A 27,814-nucleotide genomic window follows, 5' to 3' on the forward strand; every position below is an offset into this window, starting at 1 on the left:
CCCAGCATTTTCCATTTTATTTTCATAATTTATACTCTTACTTTGCTTCACTAATCTCTTCCAATATTTTATGGAGGCTTAAAATCTGTTCTTTTTCTTGCTGGCAAATTAGCTGCTTTCACTATTTCCCTATCTATATACAAAATGCTACCAAGCAAACAACCCTCACCACTTTCTTCAAACCAGTGCCGGTAGTTCTAAGAGTTCTGTGAGTCTTCCTTCACCCCTTGCTGTGCTTGATATGATGCTGACGACCCACAACCATGCACCTTATTCATGTAAAGCTGCCCGACACCACAACAACCACTCATCTCCCGGAGCGAACACACCTGCCACTGTTGGTGAGTACTGTACACCCTAGTACGTTAACTTTCTATGATTTATTACATTGAATATTACCTTAAATTGATGAAATACAATACGGATGTGCCTTGTGGTACTGTTTTTGTGTTGTACTGGTATGAAAATGTGAATAAATTACAGAAAAAAACATATTTAGGAAGCCCTCTGGAACGCATCCCTATTTTCTCCATTTAAATTACTCACATTATGCGACCACGTTATGCGTCGATTGCGAGGAATGTATCCCCTGCATATAACGAGGACAGGGTGTAGAAAATTTATCCTATAATATTTGGTTTCCAAGCAGTACATCTCAGCAGAGCCTACTGCATCACATTTACTTGTTAGTAAATTGTTTAACTTTTATGGAAGCTTCATTCTGCTAGGTTGTCTTTCATTTTAATCACATTGTTATTGGCATAGCATTAATTACTAATAGTTTTGTAATATCTTTGCTAAATTTTCTATTGCTTCCCAATATATTGTGCTTTATAATTCATAAATTTAATCTACAACATTAACTTTTTTTCTTAGAAAATGTTTATCATTGGAATTAATCCTAACAACAAGACATGGGAGCAGAACTAGGCCATTTGGCCCATCAATTCTGCTCTGCCATTTGATCATGGCTGATTTATATTCCCTCTCAATCCTATTGTCCTTACACCCTTGCTAATCAGGAATTGATCAACCTCTGTTTTAAATATGCTCAATGACTTGGCCTCCACAGCCATCTGAGGCAATGCATTCCATAGATTCACTGCATTCTAGCTAAAGAAATTCCGCCTCATCTCTGTTCTGTCTGAGGCTGTGCCTCTGACTATTAGAAACACCCTCTACATGCCCGCTCTGTCTGAGGCCTTCTGTTGGTTGAGGTTGACCATGGATATTGCATCCCAGCTGCCTACATTATATGCAAGCCAAGCCAGTACAGTATGTCATCCAAGTAACAGGCTTCCCCTTTGCATGAGCTGATGAATCCGAAGGAATGGAAGAAACCAATACGGTTAGGCTCCAGCAATGTCGCAAAAGTTGCCACTTAGCATTGAACTCAATGTAGGACTCTTAGAGACTCCAGCTCTGAATTCTTCCTTGAGGTTTACTCTCAGAGCCTTCCCCATGAGGAGTATAGACACAAGGCAGTGGAAGTTTGAGATCAGAGTTTTCCTTCTCAATGAGCTGCCAACCATGGCTGATGAACCTCATCTGCCCAAAGTGACTGGTTTTAAAGCACCAGTAACCAGCCTTTGTCTCTTCTCCTGTCGGTAGAAATGGTTCCGATGGGCTTTATAGCTAAGCCACACGTGAAGGCCAGGAGCTGGACTGGGTTGTCAGAGGCTATTTGAGATGCATGCCATTGGGAGCATTTAATAGGTACTGGGAGCTTGTCCCCACTACCACCCCTAGCTATAACAACCATAAGGAACTTTCTATCGAGTCTATCACTGTAATCCTTTCAGTACTTGGTAGGTTTTATTGTTTCCCCTCTTTCTTTTAAACTCTATTGAGTACAGGCCTAGAGCCATCATATGCTCGTGGTATGTTAACTCTTTCATCCCCGAGATCATACGCATAAACCTCTGGACCCTCTCAAATAGCAACATGTCCTTCCTTAGATATAGAGCCTGAAGCTGTTAACAATACTCCAAATGTGGTGTGACCAATGCATTATAAAGCCTCGGTATTACATCCTTTCTTTTTTGCTTTTATATTCTAGTTATTTTTTAACATTGCTTTTGCCGCCTTTAGTATTGGCTAAACCTGCAAGTTAACCTTTAGGGAATCCCTGCTCTCTGGTTCCTCAATACTAGCCCCTCTACCTGTCTTTGAATTATCTACAAACTTGGCCACATAGATCATTAACATGAAAAGTAGAAGACTCAGCACAGACCTCAGTGGAACACTACTAGTCACTTGCAGCCAACCAAAAATGGCCCACTTCACTCCCATTCTTTCTTTGCCTTCTGCTAGTCAGCTAATCTTCTAACCATACTAGTATTTTTGCTGTAACATTATGGGCTCATATCTTGTTTAGCATCCTCATGTACAACACTTCATCAAAGGCCTTCTGTAAATTCAAGTATACAACGTCCACTGACTCTTGTCTATCCTGTTACTTCGTCAAAGAAATTCAACAGATACCATACCAGACTGACTTTGCTTTATTTTGTCACTTACTTCCAAGTACGCTGAAACCTCATTCTTATTCATGAACTTTAAAATCTTACTAACCACTGAAGTCAGGCTAACCAGTCTGTAATCTCCTGTCTTTTGCCTCCCTCCCTTCTTAAAACGTGCAGTGACATTTCTGATTTTTCAGTCTTCTAGGACCATTTCTGACTCTAGTGATTCTTGGGAGGATCACTGCTAATGTCTTTTTCAAAACCTTGGGGTGAATTCTCTGACTTATCCAATGACGGACCTTTCCGAAGCACCCTCTAATAGTAATAGTGGCCTCCTGACACATTCAAATTTCTGGCATGTTGCTGGTGTCTTCCACAGTGAAGATAGACACAAAATACTTATTCAGTTCATCTGCCATTTCTTGTTTCCCATTACTACTTCTCTAATTTTGTTTTACAGCAGTCCAGTGTCCACTCTTGCATCTCTTTTACTCTTTGTCTGTTCTGAAAAAAATACTGGTATCCTCCTTCATATTATTTTACCCTACTACTTCAATGTGGTGACACTGTTGGTACTATGAATCAAGCTGGAATTCCATGTCCTATATCTCCTATGAGTTCTCCCTCATCTACTTCCTGGAACACCAAGGTGCTGGATATTGGATCTTAGAAATATAAATTTTAATGACCATTTCCAGGCACAGACTACCAGTGAATGTCTGTGGCTTCATAACAACCACATATTGTAGGATAAATATTCCTTGTGATTTAAAAGACCAATGAGGCAATATTCAGAAGCACACTAAACTGATAGGAAGGATGCTTGACAGGCAAATCTAATTCCCTGCATATTTTGGCTGTTGTTATGGGAAATTCATATAACTCAACCTGGCAAACAATCTGCCAGCATCTTGCCTTATGTATTTATGCACAGCAGATTAATAGTTCAGGCAGACCCCAGAAGGAATCAGGCAAAAAAAAAGGTCAATGCTAATCGGTGGTATTACCTGATTAGCAGGTTTCCTCCCAGGAGAATGGAGATCTCTTTTTCTACCTGATATGATAGCTACAGCTTTTCTGTAGCTGTAGCTTTTTCTATTGCTTTTCTGGAAGTGGAGGTCGGTGAGCCTTTGTAAATCCTTTGGTTATGCTCTCTTTCTTTTGCAGCTCCCTCCTATGAAGCTCCTTTGTGTCCTCTTACTGCTTACACCACAGTGCTTCACTGCTACTGGTTATGGACTTCTTCTAGTGTGCAGTGAAAACAGAACTCCAGTGCTTTTCAGTCCCAGCCATGTCAGTTTGAAAATTCACAAAACGGAAAAATAAAGCTGTTTCCATACAATAACTCCCTGCCAAATATTTGTCAAAAGAATTTGAGCCATAAGTTGCAACAAATGATTATTTATTCAAATAGGGCATTAACAAGCTCAAACTTGCGAGCTTCTCATTGTTCAGTATTATCGGTATAAACCCATGGGATAAGTTGAAACCAAGGTTAAGTTTGGTTTTAAAACAGCATATTAGCATGGTGATCCTTGATACTCCAAATGCTGGAATCTGCAGCAAAGAAACTTCTGGAGGGTCTCAGCAAGTCGAGCAGCATCTGTGGGAGAAAGGAATTTCAGGTTGAGACTCTACATCACGACGGAGAGCGTAGCCAGTATAAAGGGCAGAGGCGAAGCAGGGCTGGTAGATGATAGGTGGACTAATAGAGTAAGGGAGGATGGGCAGATAGGGCGGAGGGAAGGTTTGCAGTTGGGAATCAAAACATTGACTATATCCCTCCATTGATACTGTCTGATGTTGAGTTTCTCCAGCAGATTTAAAGAAGAATATATTCACCTTATTACCATTGCATGATTCATTCCAGGCTACTATAAAAGCTATTAGGAGTCTGATATAGATAACTTCACAAGGCAACAAACGGTTTGTTTGCCAGAAATTTGGATACTACTTCAAGAAGCAACTAAACAAAGCTGTTACTTGAGAATGAAAACTGTGTCTGAATACCAAAGTTTGTGTCCTTCATGAACAATGGTTGAGAGGAATCTTGCAAGATAGCAATCAGAATAGAAAAAAATATGCTGATAGGGTTAAAATTGAATGGAAGAAGTTAAACTGAGACCTATGCTAGCATAGGTCTGTTGGGCAAAATATCCTATTTCAGTGTTTAAACTCTGTAAGAAAGTACAAGAAAGCTATGAGAAACCTCAGATTGGTATAAATATCTGCAAACTCTTTTAATTTAAATTAGGCAGAGCTCTGCTTTCAGTCAGTTTTGGTCCCATACAAATTCTCTTGAGAGAAGATTGCTTTTGATTGATATAAAAAGTGGTAGTGCTGAAATACTCTGCAGGTTGAGTAACATTCTGGCCAGTGACTGAAGTCTAAGTTGTATTCATTGTCAAATGCACAAGTATGTGTAGGCACAGGTGAAACGAAAAACCACTTGCACCAGCATCACAGGCACATTGTATCAAATAAGCATTATTCACAAGAGCAAACATAAATTAATCATAAATTATACAGAAGTTTTACAAGTCCATTTTAGTGCAAGGTGATCAAAATGTTGCTAAACTAGTGATAAGGGTTTTGCTGGATTGTTTAAAAACAGAATGGTTGAAAGAAAATAGCCATTCTTGAACTAGTAGTGTTGGACCTCAGGCTTCTGTATCTCCTGCCTGATTTGAGCTGTGAAAAGATGGCATCATTAGCGGGTGCAAAGCTTTTGGAGTCATCTAGTTTCATAGGTTACTGAGGGAAGTCCAGGAGAATAAAAATTAATAGAGCATGTTGCACATGTCAAAGATTGTTGCTGGAAATCTGAAATGACAAAGAATGCTGAAAATACCCAGCAGATCCAGCATCACTTGCAGAAAGAGATAGAAACTGAGTTAAAATGGATAGTTTTACATCAGAATTTGTCAGTTTAAAGAAGGACATTGAAATTAATGCAGTACAACATGCCAAGATGAAATATGAACTGGTTACTTTAGGCAACACACACAAAATGCAGGAGGAATACAGCAGGCCAGGCAGCATCTTTGGACAAGAGTACGGTCATGTTTCAGTCTGAGACCAGAAAAGGGGATGGGTAGTCTCCCAACTGGATGGCATGAACATAGATTTCTCAAACTTCCAGTAATGCCCCCCTCTTTCACCATTCCCCATCCTCTTTTCCCTCTCTCACTTTGTCTTTGCTTGCCCATCACCTCCCTCTGGTTCTCCTTCCCCCCCCCCCTTTTCTTTCTTTCATGGCCTTCTGTCCTCTCCTATTAGATTCCCCCTTCTCCAACTCTGTATCTCTTTCACCAATCAACTTCCCAGCTCTTTACTTCACCCCTCCCCCTCCCCCCACCTTTTAACTCTACCCCTCATCATTTTTTCTCCAGTCCTGCTGCAGAGACTTGGCCCCAAACGTCGACTGTACTCTTTTCCATAGATGCTGCCTGGCCTCAAGTTCCTCCAGCATTTTGTGTGTGTTGCTTGGATTTCCAGCATCTGCAGATTTTCTCTTGTTTACTTTGGGCTTGATTGGAACATTGAAAGAAACTAAAGGCAAAAATGGAGTGGGATGCACAATTAAACTGATAGGCAGTTAGAAGCTCAGTGTTATTTGTGTAGATTGAACTGAGGTATTCTGCAAAGGTATTCTCCAAAGTTGCACTTAATTTCTCCAGTGTAGAGACAATACAGCATGCAATACCAGCTGAAGTGGAAGTGAATTTTTATCTCCTCTGTAAGGTGTGTTTGGGTTTGTGGATGGTAGGTAAAAAAGTAGATGTTGCTTTTAGAAACATAGAAAACCTATAGCACAATACAGACCCTTTGACCCACAATACTGTGCCAAACATGTACTTATTTTAAGAAATTACCTAGGGTTACCCATAGCCCTCTATTGTTCTAAGCTCCATATACCTATCCAGGAGTCTCTTAAAGGACCCTACCGTATCCATCTCCACCATCGTCGCCAGCAGCCCATTCCATGCACTCACCACTCTCTGTATAAAAAACTTACCCCTGACATCTTCTCTGTACCTACTTCCAAGCACCTTAAAACTGTGCCCCCTTGTGTTAGCCATTTCAGCCCTGGGAAAAAGCCTCTGACTATACACACAATCAATGTCTCTCATTATCTTATACACTTCTATTAGATCACCTCTCATCCCTCAAAGAAGAAAAGGCCAAGTTCACTCAACCTATTCTCATAAGGCATGCTCCCCAATCCAGGCAACATCTTTGTGAATCTCCTCTGCATCCTTTTGATAGTTTCCACATCCTTCTTGTAGTGAGGTGACCAGAACTGAGCACAGTACTCCAAGTGGGGTCTGACCAGGATCCGATAAATCTGTAACATTACCTCTCGGCGCTTAAACTCAATTCCACGGTTGATGAAGGCCAATGTACCTTATGCCTTCTTAACCTGACAGTCAACGTGCGTAGCAGCTTTGAGTGTCCTATGGACTCGGACTCCAAGATCCCTCTGATCCTCCTCACTGTCCAGAGTCTTACCATTAATACTATATTCTGCCATCATATTTGGACCTAACAAAATGAATCACCTCACACTTATCTGGGCTGAACTCCCATCTGCCACTTCTCAGCCCAGTTTTGCATCTATCAATGTCCCGCTGTAACCTCTGACAGCCCTCCACACTAACCACAACACCCCCAACCTTTGTGCTATTTACTAACCCATCCCTCCACTTCCTCATCCAGGTCATTTATAAAAATCATGAAGTGGAGTCCCAAAACAGATCCCTGAGGTACACCACTGGTCGTGTAGAATATGACCCAACTATAACCACTCTTTGCCTTCTGTGGGCAAGCCAGTTCTGTATCCACAAAGCAATGTCCCCTTGGATTCCATGCCTTCTTACTTTCTCAATAAGCCTTGCATGGGGTACCGTATCAAATGCTTGCTAAAATCCATATACACTACATCTACTGCTCTTTCTTCATCAATATGTTTAGTCACATCCTCAAAAAATTCAATCAGGCTCGTAAGGCTCGACCTGCCTTTGACAAAGCTATGCTGATTATTCCTAATCATATTACACCTCTCCAAATACTCATAAATCCTGCCTCTCGGGATCTTCTCCATCAAATTACAAACCACTGAAGTAAGACTCACTGGTCTATAATTTCCTGGGCTATCTCTACTCCCTTTCTCGAATAAGGGAACAACGTCCACAACCCTCCAATCCTCCAGAGCCTTTCCCATCCCCATTGATGATTTTCCTACATTTGCTTGGTTCAGTGTCTTGAAATATTGTTAGTGGAAATGGAAGGGCAAATCTGGGAATCGGGAAGGAAAAGGGAAGGGGAAAATGTGTCTGTTGGTAGAATATTGATAAAAATGGCAGAAATTATGGAGAATTATTCTGTTGAGAACTTTGTCAACTATGGTAGAGGAGAAGCAATGGTCTTATGAATAGTAAGAACTGTAAACCAACTAATATTAATGTTGTTTATAACATTAGTAATCATGACTGGAAAAGGATAGCTTGTATTTTTGTAACAGTCCCTTCTGGGGGGTGTGTGTGTGTGTGTGTGTGTGTGAGAGGGAGGGAGAGAGAGAGGGGGAGAGGGGGGGGAGGGGGAGAGAGAGAGAGAGATTTCTAAGTTGTCCAGGATCAAATTCCCTTCTGAATAGACTTTGCTGTTCTCATGAACATTTCTGTATTTTTCTTTTAGGCTTTTAATATATAGTCTGAGCTTTGTGCCTTCTGGAGTGCGACATTTACATTCATATGAAATTTTTGCAACCATTTCCAAAGATGAACATGGAACTGGCACTGCTAAAGTTCAGGCCGGGTCTGCACTCCTGGCTAAGGGGGGTATCTGTCATATCGGAGAACTTCTTTCTCTCAGAAAAGAGGCATTTAATTTACTTCAAACAGGTATTGTGTATACTTTATCACCAGTATACAGCTAATACTTAAGAGCATCTTGCATTCTTAATTCTTCCATTTCATGTGTGTTAGTTTTGGAGACTAGGAATATCGCAGTATTTATTCCTGGAAAAAAGTTTGGAGAAGATGTTGATCAGCAGATGGCCTTCCCAGTCCAATGTAATTTCTGGGCTTTCGTTGATGTTAACACACAGCCAAAGAAAGCTAGCCAGCAAGAAGATGCTGTAATCGGAGCAGTGGTAAGACAAAGGTTTTATAATTTCCATTCAAGAAGACATGACTTTTTAAAAAGGTAAGTTGAAAATATTGAACTCTTAAATTTTAAAAAATTTGCAGACATACACACTTGAAACTAAATAAAAATTAGTAAATGTTTAGGCAATATCTATGGACTGAAGTACTGGACATAGATGGGGGTAAAACATATTTTAAAATACAAAAGAAAATAAGAAAACAAAGGATTGTCTGATATAATGGAAGTCAGGAGAGAAAGGGGGAGTGTTTACTGTAAGGTCAGAGTGTTACAAGACCATAAGATTATAGGAGCAGATTGGACCATTTGGTCCATCAATTCTGTTCCATTATTTCATCACAGCTGATCTATTTCCCTCTCAGCCCTATCTCCTGCCTTCATGCCCTAACTAATCAAGAACCTATCAAATTCTGCCTTAAATATACCCAGTTACCTGGCCTCCACAGCTGCATGTGGCAACGACTTCCACAGATTCATCACTCTCTGGCTAAAGAAATTCCTTACCTCTATTCTAAATGGACCTCCCTCTATTCTGAGGCTGTGCCCTCTGGTCCTAGACTCCCCCCCACCATAGGAAATGTCCTCTCCACATCCACTCGATCGAGGCCTTACAACTTTCAATAAGTTTCAAACAGATACCCCCCTCATTCTTCTGAATTCCATTGAGCACAGGCCTAGAGCCATTAAATCTCTCCTCATATGATAAGCCTTTCTTTCCTGAAATCATTCTCGTGAACCTCCTCTGAACCCTCTCCAACGTCAACACATCCTTTCTTAGCTAAGGGGCCCAAAACCACTCACAATACTCCAAAGATGCCCTACCAGTGCCTTATAAATCTTCAATATTACATCCTTATTTTATATTCTCTTCCTCTCAAAATGAATTCTAACTTTGCTTTCCTCACCCCCAACTCAACCTGCAAATTACCTTTAAGGAATCCTACACAAAGACTCACAAATTCTCTCCATTTAGAAAATAGTCTACACTTTTAATCTTCGACCAAAGTACATGACCATACGCTTCCTGACAGTATATTCTATCACTTTCTTGCCCATTCTCCTAATCTGTCTTAGTCCTTCTGTCCCCCTGCTTCCTCAACATGACCTGCCCTCACCTATCTTTGTATCGTCACAAGCTTGGCCACAAAGCCATCAATTCCATCATACAAATCATTGGCATATAACGTAAAAAGAAGTGGTCTCAACTCAGTCCCTTGTGGAACCCTACTAGTCAGCCTACCTGAAAAGGCCCCCTTTGTTCCCACTCTTTGGCTTCTGCCAATCAGCCAATGCTCTATCCATGTTAGTATCATTCCTGCAATACAATGGGCCCTTAACATATTAAGCAGCCTCATGTACAGTATGTTGTCAAAGGTCTTCTGAAAATCCAAGTACACAACATCTACTGATTCTTCTTTGTCTATCCTGCTGATTATTTCTTCAAAGAATTCCAACAGATTTGTCAGGTAACATGTTCACTTAAGGAATCAATGACAACTTCGGTTTATTTTATCATGTACCTCTAAGGACTATGAAACCACTTCCTTGACAATCAACCCCAACATCTTCCCAACCACTAAGGTCAAACTAACTGGCCTATAATTTCCTTTCATTTGTCTCTCTCTCTTCTTAAAGAATGGAGTGATATTTGCAATTTTCCAGTCCTCCAGAACCATGCTACAATCTATTGATTCTTGAAAGATCATTAGTAATGCCTTGACAATCTCTTCAGCCACCTCTTTCAAAACCCCAGTATGTAGACCATCTGGTTCAGATGATTTTTCAGACCTTTCAGTTTCCTAAGTGTCTTCTCTTTAGTAACGGCAACTTCACTCTCTTCTGCTCCCTGACACTCTCAAACTTCCAGCATACTGCTCGTATCTTCCACAGTAAAAACTGGTGCAAAACACTTATTCAGTTTGTCCATTACTACCCCTCCAGCATCACTTTCCAGCGGTGCAATATCTACTCTCGCCTCTCTATCACTCTCTATACTTAAGAAACTTTTCATATCCTCTTTAATATTATTGGCTAGCTTACCTTCGTATTCCATCTTTTCTCTCTTTATGACTTTTTTAGGTGTCTTCTGTTGGTTTCCAATCCTCTTGCTTCCCACTAATTTTTGTTCTATTATATGTCATGAGAGAGGAACTGGCCAAAGTTGACTGGAAAGGGACACTAGCAGGAAGGACGGCAGAGCAGCAGTGGCTGGAGTTTATGCGAGAAGTGAGGAAGGTGCAAGACAGATATATTCCAAAAAAGAAATTTTCGAATGGAAAAAGGATGCAACCGTGGCTGACAAGAGAAGTCAAAGCTAAAGTAAAAGCAAAGGAGAGGGCATACAAGGAAACAAAAATTAGTGGGGAGACTGAGGATTGGGAAGTTTTTAAAAGCTTTCAAAAGGAAACTAAATAGGTAATTAAGAGGGAAAAGATGAACTATGAAAGGAAGCTAGCAAATAATATCAGAGGATACTAAAAACTTTTTCAAGTATATAAATAGTAAAAGACAGATGAGAGTAGATATAGGACCGATAGAAAATGATGCTGGAGAAATTGTAATGAGAGATAAGGAGATGGCGGAAGAACTTAAAAAGTATTTGCATCAGTCTTGCATCAGTCTGAGGAAGACATCAGCAGTATACCAGACACTCAAGAGTGTCAGGGAAGTGTGCACAGTCACAATTACGACAGAGAAAGTACTCAGGAAGCTCAATAGTCCGAGGGTAGATAAATCTCTTGGACCAGATGGAATGCACCCTCGTGTTCTGAAGGAAGTAGCAGTGGAGATTGCAGAGGCATTAGCAGTGATCTTTCAAAAGTCAATAGATTCTGGCCTGTTTCCGGAGGACTGGAAGATTGCAAATGTCACTCCGCTATTTAAGAAGGGGGAAAGGAAGCAAAAAGGAAATTATAGACCTGTTAGCTTGACGTCGGTGGTTGGAAAGTTGTTGGGAGTTGATTGTCAAGGATAAGGTTACGGAATACCTGGAGGCATATGACAAGATAGGCAGAACTCAGCATGGTTTCCTTAAAGGAAAATCCTGCCTGACAAACCTATTGCAATTTTTTGTAGAAATTACAAGTATGCTAGACAAGGGAGATGCAGTGGATGTTGTGTATTTGGATTTTCAGAAGGCCTTTGACAATGTGCCGCACATGAGGCTGCTAAACAAGATAACAGTCCATGGAATTACGGGAAAGTTACACACATGGGTAGAGCGTTGGTTGATTGGCAGGAAACAGAGAGTGGGAATAAAGGGATCCCATTCTGGTTGGCAGCCAGTTACCAGTGGTGTTCCACAGGCATCCATGTTGGGGCCACTTCTTTTTATGTTGTATATCAACGATTTGGATTATGGAATAGATGGCTTTGTGGCTAAGTTTGCTGATGATACAAAGATAGGTGGGGAGGCTGGTAGTACTGAGGAAACAAAGTCTGCAGAGAGACTTGGATAGATTGGGAGAATGGGCAAAGAAGTGGCAAATGAATTACAATGTTGGAAAGTGTATGGTCATGCACTTTGGTAAAAGAAATAAACGGGCAGACTATTATTTAAATGGGGAGAGAATTCAAAGTTCTAAGATGCAACGGGACTTGGGAGTCCTCGTGCAGGATACCATTAAGGTTAACCTCCAGTTTGAGTCGGTGGTGAAGAAGGCAAATGCAATGTTGGCATTCCTTTCTAGAGGAATAGAGTAGAGGAGCAAGGATGTGATGTTGAGGCTCTATTAGGCACTGGTAAGACCTCACTTGGAATACTGTCTGCAGTTCTAGGCTCCTTATTTAAGAAAGGATGTGCTGACATTGGAGAGGATTCAGAGAAGATTCACAAAAATGATTCCAGGAATGAGCGGGTTAACATATGAGGAACCTTTGACTGCTCTTGGATTGTACTCCTTGGAGTTTAGAAAAATGAGGGGGGAACCTCATAGAAACATTTTGAATGTTGAAAGGCATGGACAGAGTGGATGTGGCAAAGTTGTTTCCCATGATGGGGGAGTCTTGTACGAGAGGACATGACTTAAGGATTGAAGGGCGCTCATTCAGAACAGAGATGCGAAGAAATTTTTTTAGCCAGAGGGTGGTGAATCTGTGGAATTTGTTGCCACAGGTGGCAGTGGAGGTCAAGTCATTGGGTGTATTGAAAGCAGAGATTGATAGGTATCTGAGTAGCCAAGGCATCAAAGGTTATGGTGAGAAGGCGGGGGAGTGGGACTAAATGGGAGAATGGATCAGCTCATGATAAAATGGTGGAGCAGACTCGATGGGCCGAATGGTCAACTTTTGCTCCTTTGTCTTATGATCTCTCTCGCTTTTATGTTGGTTTTGACTTTCCTTGTTAGCTACAGTTGCATCATCCTACCTTTAGAAAACTTCTTCATTGGGAAGTATCTATCTTGCACCATAGGAATTGCTCCCAGAAATTCCAGCAATTTCTGCTCTGCCATCATCCCTGCTAGTATCCCCTTCCAAACAAATTTGGCCAGCTTCTCTCTCAGGCCTCCGTAATTCCCATTACTCCATTGCAATATGGATACATCTGTAACTTCTCCGTCTCAGAATGCAGGGTGAATTCTATCATATTATGATCACTGCCTCCTAAGGATTCCTTTAATTTCTAATTAATTAAAGGTCTCTAATCAATTCTGGTTCATTACACAACATCCAATACAGAATAGCTGATCCCCTAATGGGAAAAACCAAAAGCTGCTCTAAAAGCCAGCTTGTAGGTTTAGAATAGTGAGTTTTGTAAGTCATTTTGTAAAAGGCACAAATGAAAGATGGAAGATCTTTCAAGTTGAATCTTTTGAAACTACCTCTGATTTCCACACATTCACAGATCTTTCCAAGTTCTTCTCCTGTCTGTCGCTAAACATATTTTGTCACTCAGTTTTAAAGAAAAAAATCCCCACAGATGCTGAATATTTACAGCATTTTGTGCAGATTTTTTAAAAAATGGTATGTAATAATTTATAGAGGAAATGTTTCATCCTCAGTTTCATGGCAAGTGTGAAATAAAGATAATTTTAAACCATAAACCTAATTCCTCCCATCTGGTTTTAACTGAACAGGAAGAGAATTGTTGGTGAGTGCTGCATATGCTTTCAAGCTAAGGGTGGATCAAAAACATCTTTCAGGGAGCTGTTTTGCACAGAATTTTTATAATTTTTTTCAATGAAGCTTTGTTTACTTGGACTTGTGGAACCATATGTGAAAAGATGAGAAGTGTGGCTGTTGCAAACAAGAACCTGTAGACAAATCTTAAAATATGTTCTGAATAGAATATCCAGGGAATTCATGCTTTTGGGTGTTTCATTCAGAAAACTACTCCATATGCCCAGTTTCTTTCATTTGTGCTGCCTTTCCCAAAAGAAAAGCACTTCGTGTTTGCATAATGCATTCCTAGGATATCTTAGTTGGAATTAAGAATTTAAGATTTTGTGAACACAAACATGAGTTTAACACTGTAACAGTGTGCCTTCCAGTGAGCGTTCTCTTTTACAATTTTGGTGTAATTATCTGTTTATGTTAAAATGTGGCCTGATCCAAAGGAATTCACATCTTTCCCTTCCCAGTAGTACTGTGGGAATGCTTTCCACAGAAGGAATGTGTTCTGGGCAATAAATGCAGAGTGCTAGTAATTCAACGTCCTAAAAATAAAAGAAGGAAATTAAAGAGAAAATCCACATTTTCTCTAATCAGCTCATTTTTCGCACTTTAATTTCATGGTTGAATACAAAGTAAGGATTAAATGGACTGAATCTATTCTTAGTCCATTTTAAGGTAGTCTTTTTTCATGGCTTGTGTTGTTGGGTGCAGACACAGAGTTTGAAATGAAATTAACATCTTAGTATATGGAAAATAATGTTTGTTACCAATCACAGGGATAAATGAGCTAGAGCTAGTAAAACAAGTGAATGGGACAAAAGGTTACCACATTATAAAATTTAAAAATGAAATATACTGTTGCATCATGTAAAATCTATTGAATGAAATAAAGGTTGAGCAAGATGTGTACAGTTTGGAAGCTTTTTAAAGTATTGCAGTCAGTGTTAATTACAATTTCATTGACTCAGTATAGGACAAGATGTTAAATGGATAGGTGGCATCACTAATATGAGTTCTATGCTATCATTGATGTGGCTTGGCTCTTTTTATACTAATTCAGCAACTGCTTTCATGAATCATACTTCCTATTTATAAATTTTGAGGGTAGTATATCCACCATGGCATCTGGCCTTGCGCCAATACTTTAACAGTAGGGAGTTGAAGTAACTGCAGTCAGAGACTGCACAAACATATTAGGGCTGCAGTACCCAAGACACTAGTATTTAAAAAAAATTAAACTGGTTACTATTTTCTACCTATTGTTTTAACTCTTTTACTAGTTGATAAAACGAGCAGATTGGTATTTTAGGCTTTTTTTAAATGTCACAAAATTGTACAGCGTAAAAATAGGCCCTTCAGCCAACAATCAATGCTGATCGTCTATACCCATCCCATTTGTCTGTATTAATTCCATATCTCTCTGACCTGCTCATCCAAGTATCTGTCCAGATGCCTCATAAATGTTGTGCCTCTGCTGCCTTCACCACTTCCTTGAGCAGCTCACTCCAGATAACACTCTTGGGATGAACGGTTTACCCCTCATATCCCCTTTAAATCTTCTCTCTCACCTTAAATCTCTGCCCTGTAATTTTAGATCCATTTAGCATACAAAATAGACTCTGGTCATCTACTCTGTCTATGCCTTTCATAATTTTATATTTCTTTATTATGTCACCTCGCAGTCTCTTTTGCTTCAGGTTAAACAAACCCTTCCTATCCAAACTCTCCTTATAACTCAAGACCTCCAAACATACTTGTTGATTTATTTCTGCATCTCTCTATCATCATCATGTACTTTCTGTAGTGTGGTGTTAAGAAGTACACAATACTCCTAAGTACATCCTATCTAATTTTTCATTCAACCATAACATATTCACAAAGAACAAGATTTACTGATGAGAGAAAAACTTCGCATAAGAATACATCTCCACATATCATGGGATTCAATGGGGGGGGAGAAGATATGGATTTGCACATAGTGTTTTCTAGGGGGTAACTCCTCTGTAATTGGGGGGGGGGGACACACCATACAAGCTTCTGCAAAATTACTAACCAGGCCACCTACCTTCTCAATAAAATTATGTATATGATAATTCATAATATGTTGTTTCGGTCATCAAGTGTAGTAAAAGAGATCGATGGTAATTCAGTACACAGAGGTGGATGTAGTGTTGGGAATCCCCTTGAACTCATTTAAATTAACATTTATTCATTAGGTCCCATTTACTGATTTGGTTGCATGAAATGTGGATTAATAATTAGAATGGTCAGAAAAATGGTACCATGTTTCCAGCAAGTTATAACTATATTTTCAAATGGAAATAAAATTATATCAACACGAACACCTGTTCTATCATTACACCTTTCCTTGATTAACAACATGTTGTGATTTTTTGTTTGGTTTCCATAACTTTAGGACTTAAATTCAGTTCCAGCTAATCTGGTTGATGGCTTTGATTTAATGATTTACTGCAGTGACTCTTCCAATTATCAATATCCTATGCATCTAGTACAGCATAAACTGAATGAAGCCATGCACCAAGGCAAAGCCCTTTATCCAGCACTACAGCAGTTTACAACACAGGACTATGAAGAGGTATATATGAGAACGTAGACAAGATAGTTACGTTAAATAGAATATACCTTGCTACTCCATGTGCTTTTAAAATCACGTATAACAAATGTTTCTTCGTTTTATATCATTTTCACCTTCTGCATAATACAGCTATAATGATCATAAAGGAAACATTAGAGAGCAACTGTAAGAGGAATATGGTATTTCTAGAGCAATTTCTAAATTAACAAAAAATAAAAATTGTTAAAAACATTCAGCAGATCAGGTAGCGTCAACAGAACAAGAAACAGACTCCTCACCTGAGAAGTTGCCTCTTTGTTAGAAAAGTTCTGAGTAAGAATCTTCAGTCAAATATCTTAACTTAGTTTTTCCTCCTAGAGATGTTGTTGACATGACTTTATTCCCCCAGCATATTCTGCTTTTAATTCAAATTTTCATCATCTTGTTGTTTTAATTTTTCTCAATTTCTATTTTGGATTTGGCTCTAAAACAATTTCTCAAAAAAATTCCTTCTTTATTAATAATATTTTATGGAAAAGTGTCAATGCTCTAATTCATTTTTGAAAAGAAATGTTGCTAGAAATAAGCACCAAATTTGTACATCAAATCTCACAGAAGCCAGTGTCTAGAAGCCTGAACTATGTTCTGGAACAGGCTTCAATCTGACTGCTACTGTTGAGTCCGGCCTCATATGGATAAATCAATGTTTGTAACTGTTGTTAGAATTATAGGAACAGTGGGAATAAGTCAACCAGGAAGTAGGACATATTTGGCAGTAATAGAGTTAGGGTTGGAAAGGAAACAACCAACAATAGAGGGGATAAAGACCAACGGCAGTCTGTCCTATCTTGTTGTTAAGAGAAATATTACTGCTGCATCTGGCCTCAGAAATTTTTCCCATAACAATTGACCCTCAAGGACCCAAGAATGGTCCCACTGATGTTAAACTATCCAATTCCTAATACAAATCCAACTGGCCTTTATAAGATGGTCAACTTTAATTCTTGGAATTACCTCCCATAGTCATTGTCAACATCTATCTCAGTTTGACATGAAGCTAGGTCTGTGTAGATGAATGTAGGAACAAGAAAACAAAAACTAAAAAAATAACTATTGAGAAAGGATACAACATTGTAAGAATTATGATCAGGCCAATTTACTTTAGGGTTCTATGCAAAATTGTTTGATCATTTGTATTGCAACTTGTTTAGCTTTGTTCATATAAAAGTTAATGATTGAATATTTTTACACTATGAGAATTAATTTTGAAGATTTGAAAAGGTGTAAAATGTGATGAAGTATTATATATTAATACTAATTATTTGTTAATAAGTAAATATAAGATCAATTCAATGCAACGCCTAGGAGTTTGAACAAACTGAATATGGACTGACTATTGAGATTTGGTTTGTGTAAAATCAATTTACAAAAGAATTATTGCACTGGTTGCAATGAGGCTTAAATTTTAGGAAAAAAAGTGTGACGCCACTTCCAATGAATTATGGACCCGTATTCCCAGATCCCTTTGTCTACTGCCCAACCAATCACCGTGTAGAAACTACCTTGGCTGGTCCTACCAAAATGCATCATCTCACACATGTCTGCATTAAATTCCATCTGCTATTTTTCAACCCATTTTTCCAGCTGGTCCAGATCCTGCTGTAAACCATGATAGTCTTCCTCGCTGTCCACTACACACCCAATCTTAGTGTTATCCACAAATTTACTGATCCAGTTAACCACATTATCTAGATCGATGATATAGATGACAGACAACGGACCCAGCACCAATCCCTGTGACACGCCACTAGTCATGTTGCTCCAGTCAGAGGCAACCCCCTACTACCACTCTCTGGCTTCTCCTATAAAGCCAATGTCTAATCCAATTTACTACCTCATCTTGAATGCCGAGTGACTAAACCTCCTATGCGGGACCTTGTCAAATACCTTGCTAAGGTCCACGTAGGCAACATTCACTACCTTGTCTACATCAACTTTCCTGAAAAACTCTATAATTGGTTAGACACGACCTACCATGTACACAGCCATGCTGACTATCCCTTATCAGTCCATGTCTATCCAAATACTCATATCTAGTTCCTTATAACGTCTTCCGATAACTTTCTAACTACTGATGTCAGGCTCAACAACCTATAAACAGGTGAGCCACATTAGTTACCCTCCAACCATCCGGTACCTCTAGAGAAAATTTTACAAGGATGTTGCCGGGTATGGAGGACCCAAGTTGTAAGGAAAGATTGAATAAATTAGGACTTTATTCCTTGGAACATTAAAGATTGAAAGGAGATTTGATAGAGATATACAAAATTATGCTGGGTATAGACAGGGTAAATGCAAGTAGGCTTTTCCCATTGAGGTTGGGTGGGACTACAACTAGAAGTCATGGATTAAGGGTGAGTGGTCAAAAGTTTAAGGCAAACATGAGGGGAAACCTCTTCAAAGGGTCATGACAGTGTAGAATGAGCAACCAGCACAAGTGGCACATGTGAGCTTGATTACAATGTTCAAAGTTTGGATAGGTACATGGATGGTAGGGGGTATAGAGGGCGATGGTTTTGGTGCATGGACCAGATAGGCTGAAGGGACTGTTTCTGTGCTGTACTCACATGTTGCTAAGGATGATATAAATATCTCTGCTAGGGCCTCTGCAATTTCCTCACTTGCCTCCCACAGGGTTTGAGGGAACACTATGTCAGGTCCACATATTCCATCTGGCTAGCCTCCAATCTGATGGCCTAATAGCATGAACACCAATTTCAATTTCTCCCTCCCATCCCTCTTTTTCCATAACCTATTTTGCCCCTCTTACCTCTTCATTTCTCCTCACCTTCCTTCACGTATCACCTTAACAGTTTGTACTCCTTTCCCTCCCTCACTTTCTTATTCTGGCTTCTTCCCCCTTCCTTTCCAGTCCTGATGAAGGGTCTCGGCCTGAGTGTTGACATTTTATTCCTTTTCATAGAAGTTGCCTGACCTGCTGAATTCCTACAACATTTTATGTGCATTACAATGAAGAAAGCAATCAATTTAAATGAAGAACACAACACTGAAATTGATTTATGTATCATTAGTACTTAATTACACTATTTCTAATAATTATACAGTGACAAAAAAGTATCTGTGAATCAGCTCTTTAAATCAGTCTATGAATGACTGTAACTACTAACCTAAAATATATTTGATCAGCTGTTAGCATTTGCCAGAAATCAGGAAGTTGCACTTACTATCAAAGCAGAAAGACTTATTCAGGGGTATTACACTGCAAGCAGGAGAGTTCGAACTGATCCTGTTCATGGATCTAAAATTTCTACAACTGCATTGAAAACATTGTGAGTACTTTATTTTAAAGTTATTAACTATTAATATTTAGCAAAATGATCTACATTGTCCTTACAACATTAAAAACAGATTGTTAAAGCAAGTTTATACTGCAGGTACACACTATATATGCAAGATAAATAGAAAAGCATTTATATTGTGTCTTTTAATGGCCTTTTGGAATACCCCAAAGTATTGTGCAGCTAATGAAGAGCTTTTTCCTCAAGGCATGGTAACGTAGGTACGCAACATGCTTACAAGACAAACTTCTATAAATTGCAATGTGCTAATCCAAACACAAAATAACCTATATAATGAAAATCTGAAATAAAACATAAAATGCTGGAAGTATGAAGCAGGTCCAGTGTGATATCTTCCAGGGCAATTGTCTTTTTAATAAACAGATAATCTGTTTTCACATATAAACAAAAGCATTTCATTTTGTTTTTTTTTGTCCCAAAAGAGATTTTACTGTTGAATTGTACTATAATTAGCACTATGTTTCCAACCTACTAATGACATTAAAGCCCTCTCAGATTAACATTGAATTATATACCAACTCTGTCCTTGAGCACATCAACAAGTGTATAAATAATGTGACATTACAAAAACAAATAAAATTTTCCCTAAACAGAAACCATGGATGAACAGAGAGGTTCACCTCCTGCTCAGAGCCAGAGATTCAGCCTTCAGATCTGGAGACCGGGAGACTTACAGTTCAGCCAGGGCCAACCTGAGGAGGGGAATCTCTCAGGCTAAACACACATACAAACAGAAGATCAAGGAGCATTTCAACTCCTCAGACCCCCCCATGCAAATGGCATGCTATACAGGTCATTGCAGACTTCAAACCACCTAGTACTGTGCCCCTTCCAGCTCTGCTTCACTCCCCGATGAGCTCAATTACTTCTACGCTCACTTTGACCAAGAGAACAAGGAGGTCACCCTCAAAGCCGATCTCCCACCTGGTAAACTGCCTCTCTCACTTTCCAGCTCCGATGTTTGCGCCACCCTGAGCAGGGTGAATGTACGGAAGGCAGCTGGTCCGGATGGAATACTTGGCCGTGTGCTCAGAGTCTGTGCAGGGCAGTTGGCCGGGGTCTTCACAGACATTTTCAATCTGTCCCAGGCCCAGACAGTTGTCCCCACAAGCTTCAAGATCGCCACCATTGTGCCAGTGCCGAAGCATTCCACTACCACGGGCCTGAATGACTTCCGCCCAGTGGCACTCACCCCCATCATTGCAAAGTGCTCAAGAGACTGGTTCTATCACATCTGAAATCCTGTCTGCCCACTACCCTGGACCCCCATCAATTTGCCTGTCGCACCAACAGGTCAACAGAAGACGCCATCTCCACGGCACTTCACTCTGCCCTGACCCACCTGAACAGCCCCAGCTCTTACGTCAGAATGTCATTCATCGACTTTAGTTCGGCATTCAATACTGTGATCCCTCCAAGCTGATCGCCAAACTTCGCCAGCTTGGTATCAGCTCATCCCTCTGCAATTGGACCTTGGACTTTCTGACTAACAGACCCCAATCTGTTAAGTTAGACAACCTCTCCTCCTCCACTCTCACCATGAACACTGGCATGCCTCAAGGCTATGTGCTGAACCCTCTTCTGTACTCCTTTTTCACCTATGACTGCGTTCCTGTTCAAGGTTCTAGCTCCATAATCAAGTTCGCAGGCGACACCACGGTGGTTGGCCTGATCAGAGAGGATGACAAGACAGCCTACAGGGACAAGGTCCAGCACCTGGCCACGTGGTGTGCCGACAACAGCCTGGCCCTTAATACCCAGAAGACCAAGGAGATCATTGCGGACTTCAGGCATGCTAGGAGCCACACTCACATCCCCATCTACATCAATGGAGCTGTAGTGGAGCATGTATTAAGCAAATTCCTTGGTGTCCACTTTTCCGATGATCTCACCTGGTCCCTGGACTTCTCCATCCTGATCAAAAAGGCACAACAGTGCATTTATTTCCTGCAGAGCTTCAAGAAAGCTCACCTCTGTCCCAAGATACTGATGGACTTTTACCGCTGTACCATTGAGAGCATACTCACCAACTGCATCTCAGTGTGGTATGGCAATTGTCCTGTATCAGACCGCAAAGCACTCCAGCGGATGGTGAAAACTGACCAGCGGATTATCGGCACCCAATTGCCCACCATTGAGAACATCTACCATAAATGCTGCCTGGGCAGGGCGAAAAGTATAATCAAGGATGCATCTCACCCTAACCATGGACTTTTTACTCTCCTCCCATCCAGTAGGCGCTACAGGAGCTTCCGCTCCCGCACCAGCAGGTACAGGAAGAGCCTCTTCCCTGAGGCTGTGACCCTGCTGAACCTCACATCACAACGCTAAGCAGTATTCACAGTTATTTTGTAAATAACACTATTTGCATTTCCTGTTAGATGCTAACTGCATTTCATTGGCTTTGTATCTGTACTCGGCACAATGACAATAAAGTTGAATCTAATCTAATCTCACTTCAGACTAGCAAATTTTCTGGACTATCAGAAGTTATTCATATGAAATAGCCCAACACATTTATTTTTTAACATGTTACATAATTTTTTTTCAGTGAAAATGATGAAATTAAAGAGAGCAGTAAAGCTCTGATGAATTTAAATATAGTAAGAAATAGAATCTAGAGAGCTTCAGCTGGAATTTCAGCGTCAAAACATAGAAGCACTGCAGACCCCAGCATTGAATCTTATTCACATTCCGGCCCACTGACCAAACCCTTAGATGTAGCAGCTCATGTTCCAAGCCCATGCCTCAGACTGCAAACCATTGATCGAGTTAGATGCCAAACACAAGATTAGTTCTACTGCATATGATTGTTAAAGCAAGTTTATACTGCAAATAAACTTATTTTAAAATATCTTCACAAATTACCTGACAAAGATATTGTCAAAAGTATTATATCCTATTATATAACAGTGTTACAAAAATAATGCATTTAGTGTGAGAAACTACTTAATCTTCACCTGATAAGTCAATTGATTGGCACTTAGGAATTTGGTATCTCTTGAAATAGTATTACCCAAAGTTGAGACATAGATCCTCGGCTCCTTGAGACTGAAAAACATGCTTTAAAAATTAAATGATTTAAGTGCTGATGTCAGAGCACATAACTGTGAATCCTGCTGAGGCTGCAGATATATTGGAAATTTTGCTGCATTTGAGATTGGGATTATTGAAAGAGAGAAAAGCCTAAATCCAATTTCAAAATATATATAAAAGTTTAAGAAAAATTAAATTGTAAGTACATTAGTTTGTTCTTGCATATTATAATTAAACAATAAACTGCATTCACTGCTACTTGTTCATTGCACTTTTAAAAATAAATGGTGGAAAGGTTAATTGTGAATGTGCAGATATTTTCATTTTCATTGGAGCAACATCTAGATAATTTATGTTTGAAATTTCTCAATCTTTTTCCAAATTGCCAGAATGTCTTTATCTGAAGCACATACCAAACTCAGTCTGAGAGACAAAGTACTGGAACAAGATGCTGTCATTGCGATTTTACTATACGAGATTTCCATTACTGCACGATATGGTAAAGATAACAAAGAGTACATTTGAACAAGAATATCAATTCTAAATTGTAATCTGAAAAGAATAATGCAATTTGTAGGTTTAAATAAGGTCTTGGATACTGAAAAAGCTAGCAGGATATGATTCCTAATGATATATTGAATTAATTTATATTATTTTCTGTAGGTGCTTCTGTGCTCTGCGTGTCTCCCAATGCAATATTTCCATTTGATCGATGTGATGAGCACAGCTTAAGTCAAAGGGATATACATTTGGCACAATTCCATCAACAACTATTACAGTTCTGCTTAACATATGCCCCTGGGATGTCTTTGCATTTTGCTGAAGAATAATTTGAAACAGAAATTTATCTGCATTGTACTAGGAATCTGCTGATCAATATTATGTTACATTTTACAAAAACTTGTTTTGCAAATGTTAAAATGTAATAAATACCAACAATTTTAAAATATCTTCACAAAATAACTTGACAAGCATATTGTCAAAAGAAGCTTTTATTATATTGCATTATATAACTTAGCATTACTAAAATAAATGCTATTATTTAATATTTATTATTCAATCACATTAAAATGAATTGAGACAAAATATTAATATTTTAGTGTTTGGTATTGAATGTAATGTTCCAATTTGATTATTTTTAAAGACTGAAGTTTGGAAAAGAAATTTGTAATGAGATTTAGAAAACAGGTTATTGTGTTGATCTTCAGTTGCTTTAAACAAGTGCACTTATTTTATTTTAATTTTCAATTCATTCTTTTAAAAATCTGTGCTACAGAATAGTTTTCTAATCAAACAAATAAACTGCAAGAATAAACACAAAGTACAATCTGCTTACTTCTGCAATCTTCTGCCATTGCAAACTGGGTGGACTATAGCCATCTCCTTGTGTTCAGTAATATTGATCATTCCAGCAAATAGTGTCAATTCTAGTTTTATGGCAAATACTTTGTGCTGCCCTGCCTGCTTCTATAAAACATAGAAGGACTAGTAGGCTATAAAAATATATATTTTTCTACAGTTTCATGATATTGATGCTCAAGTTTCAATCAAACTCTGTTTCCAAATTTGTAGCCTTTGTAGGGATAATTTATACTGTTTACCTTACAGTTGAAATACCAGCACCTACAACATAAATCACCTTCTAAAGGTTTTATAGCCTTATTCTCATCTTCCCACTCTCTCCGTTGACCTACAGGGTTAGAGGAATGCTGCATCTTAAACCACAGTGACTTCACTGTCTGAGGTAACACCCTGTCCTACCCATCTCTCTCACCACCTTCTCTGCAACTTAAAATGTGATTTCTAATATTTTCTGTTACGATCTCAATAATTGTCAGACCCTGTGTTTGTGTGACAAAAAGACCAGCAAGGGCAAGTGTATTTTTTTTTTAAAAGGAGTGAATACAGGATTGTTTGTATGAATATACAAAAGTAATCAGGGCCATTGCTTCCGTGAGACTGAAATTTTCTGTGAACATCCTCCAGCAACTTGTCTGTGGGATGCTGTCCAGGCATGAACTTCAGACCTTTAATTTCATATGGCTTTCTAATTCTTTCATGTATGAATTACCTATCCAAAACTGGCCTTGAGCAGTGCAGTTTGCCAAGCATTTCAGATGGTATTTTAGAAGCAAGCATAGGCCAGATTGGGTAATGTCCCCAAAGAACATTTGTTTGTTCATTATGTGCCATGTCGTATGACATGAGCGATCATGGTCTTTCCATGTCCATGATTGTTCTTGGCAAATTTTTCCACAAAAGTGGATTGGCATTACCTTTTTCTTGGCAGTGTGTTTACAAGATGGGTGACCCCACCCATTATCAATACTCTTCTGAGATTGTCTGCATAGTGTCAGTGATCACATAAGCAGGACTTGTGTTATACACCAACTACTCATATGCCCATAGCTTCATGTGACCCTGATCGGGGGGGGGTGGGGGGTGCTAATCAGGTGCTACACCTTGCCCTAGGGTAGCCTGTAGGCTAGCAGAGGGAAGAAGCACCTTACACCCCAGCTGGTAGAGATGTATCTCCACTCCACCACCCCCAAAGAACATTAGTGAACCCAAAATTAGATTTTCATATTAACGTCAAGATACTTTACCAGGCTCAGTTGGTTTAAGTTTTAAGTTTTTGCAATTATCAAACAAGTAGGTGGTTTCCTTCAGAATAATCAAAACCTCATCTGAAAATTAAATGTTCTTTCCGCTAATTATCAAATAGAGACAATGTTATACAACATGACTTAATACAATTATAAATTACAATTTTTTGTATATCATACATTTTTAACTGGAAGGGGAAAAGGGGAATTAAATTTGGAATGGACACTGTTGTACATTGAGTCAAAAGCCTTGTAACATGAAGTGAAAGAAAATTACTGGGATAATAAAAGTATTTTTATTGTATGAATATCTAAAGTATAAATATCTGGAACAGGTGAAACAAAAAAAAACATTCAAGTGTGTGGTCATTTCAAGAACCAGTGTCAAAAATTACTCTCCAACCAATGAGGATGATCAGCTAAACCCTAGGAAACCTTAAAGGAAGTTTTTGAAGAAAATTGACAGTTATCTCTCTAGTTTTGTAACTTTCTTTGTAAAATGTCTTTTTAGTACAGGAGGAAATCTCTTCCCACTTTTATTACTAGAATAACTTCTAAAACTACAGACAGTAAAGAATGAAACTTCCACACACAAATTCACTGTCCACTTCCCCTCGATTCAAAAGGATGCTCCCAATTCTGCCTGATCCTACATTCATCTTCAAGCATCATTTAGAGAGCCATAAAATACAGTATCTCTCACAGACACACTCACATTGTACAGTTACAGATTTTTCATATCTTTTAAAGTCACATGGATTTATTTTCATTTGGTTACAATTTAAAGGAGAAAACACTACACAGTTTTTTAATTCTGAACCAAGAATTTATCCAAAGCACTTTTCTCTGAAACTACACGACAGAAAAATGCATAATCCAATGTTCTTCTTTCAACTGTTCTTTTCATTTTGTTTTACATCAGGGGGTTGTCAGTGTTATTAAATACTTCTGAAGGTTGCATCACTTTAACTTGCACAAACTGTTTAAATATTCTTCTGTAAAAACATCGCTTACATCTCTTGAATCCATGGCATTTCCCCTTTTGAATGCTCTCTTGAACTTCAATCTGAGACCACCCAACATTACCCCAATTTGAAGATACCTAGCTATGCACAAGTACATTTCCTATCTCATTAGAATAAACATGAATGAGGCCAAAGGAAAGAAAATGCTGAAAACAGATTTAAAATATTTTGTTTCTAATCATATCACCACCATAATGCATTTCAGATACAGTAACTTGCAAACTTTTAATTTTAAAATATGATTTAAATCACCAATATGCCAAAAAAATACATTAAAAAGATGTCAGAGTAGATATTCAAAAAGCACTTTTTTTACTGCAATGTAAATTGCTGGGGTGAAACGTGGAGTCTGCAAACCTCTCCTTTCCCTTCTCAAAAACCAAGTGTAACAAAGAAACAATTTGCTCAAAGGCCTTCACGGTCTGACTTTAAGGCACATAAATTATTTGCAAAAACACCAATGCTATAAATGCAAAAGATATTCCAGACCAATGTTCAAAGTTGTAACATTTATTGTAACACTTCCAGAAATGAAAGATAACCTAGAGCAGGAAAGATCCTGGAAATGCTGAAAGTGATATAAATAATGATGCATCTTTGGTACATCTCAGAATCATTTTTTTTAAAATCACTGGCATATAGAGAAATATTTTGTCTTGAGGCAGCAATATAGTACAATATATAATAAAAACTCTGTAAATTGCAATAAGTAGTGCAGAAAGAGGGAAAATATTTGTGAGGTAGTGTACATGGATTCATTGTCCATTCAGAAAACTGATGGCGGAGAAGCTGTTCCTAAAATGGTGAGTCTGTGTCTTCATGCTCCTGTACCTCGTTCTCGATGACAGCAACGAGAAGAGGGCATGTGATGGGAGTCCTTAATGATGGATGCCACCTTTTTGAGGCATCATCTTTTTAAAAATGTCCTCAATTCTGCAAAGGTTAGTGCTAATGATGGAGCTGGCTGATCCACAATTTTATGCAGTTGTGCCTCCATACCAGACGGTGATGCAACCAGTTAGAATGCTCTCCATGGTATTTCTGTAGAAATTTGTGAATCTTTGTTGACATACCAAATCTCCTCAATGAAGAATAACCATTGTCAAGCCTTCTTTGTAATTGCATCAATATGTTGGGCCCAGGACTGACAGCCAGGAATTTGAAACTACTCACCCTTTCCATTGCTGATCCCTCGATAAAGACTGGTGCGTTTAGAGAGAGTAGAGTATTTGACTAAGCACACATCCTTGAGATGTATTGGTGTTGACTGTCAGCGAGGAGCAGATGTTATTTCTGATCTGAACTTGTTGTGGTCTCCTGATGAGGAAGACAAGGATCCAATTGCAGCGGGAAATGCAGGGGCCCAGGTTTTGGAGCTTCTTGGTTAGTACAGAAGGTATGATATGTTGAACATTGAGCTGTAATCAATAAACAAAGCTCAAGTGAA

General features: G+C 39.0%; 1 protein-coding gene and 1 long non-coding RNA gene across 22 annotated transcripts in view; one reads left to right on the forward strand and one right to left on the reverse strand.

The window, feature by feature from the left end:
• mcmdc2 (minichromosome maintenance domain containing 2) overlaps window positions 1-23,566 on the forward strand; it is a 55,732-nt gene extending 32,166 nt beyond the window's left edge. Inside the window, exons 10-15 of the mRNA XM_059982163.1 lie at window positions 8,163-8,368; window positions 8,453-8,619; window positions 16,162-16,341; window positions 19,528-19,670; window positions 23,126-23,235; window positions 23,400-23,566. Coding sequence (XP_059838146.1) covers window positions 8,163-8,368; window positions 8,453-8,619; window positions 16,162-16,341; window positions 19,528-19,670; window positions 23,126-23,235; window positions 23,400-23,566 — 973 coding nt within the window. The remainder of the gene's footprint in view (window positions 1-8,162; window positions 8,369-8,452; window positions 8,620-16,161; window positions 16,342-19,527; window positions 19,671-23,125; window positions 23,236-23,399) is intronic.
• LOC132400794 (uncharacterized) overlaps window positions 3,851-27,814 on the reverse strand; it is a 54,761-nt gene continuing 30,797 nt past the window's right edge. For 20 of the 21 annotated variants that reach the window (XR_009514397.1, XR_009514403.1, XR_009514368.1 and 17 more), the window contains one exon: window positions 25,625-27,785. This is a non-coding gene — a long non-coding RNA (uncharacterized LOC132400794). Of the gene's footprint in view, window positions 4,069-25,624; window positions 27,786-27,814 lie in introns of those variants that run through there. The other variant, XR_009514390.1, reaches the window with a different exon arrangement.

The sequence above is a fragment of the Hypanus sabinus genome, chromosome 1 (genome assembly GCF_030144855.1).
Source record: "Hypanus sabinus isolate sHypSab1 chromosome 1, sHypSab1.hap1, whole genome shotgun sequence".
NCBI classification, from domain to species: domain Eukaryota; kingdom Metazoa; phylum Chordata; class Chondrichthyes; order Myliobatiformes; family Dasyatidae; genus Hypanus; species Hypanus sabinus.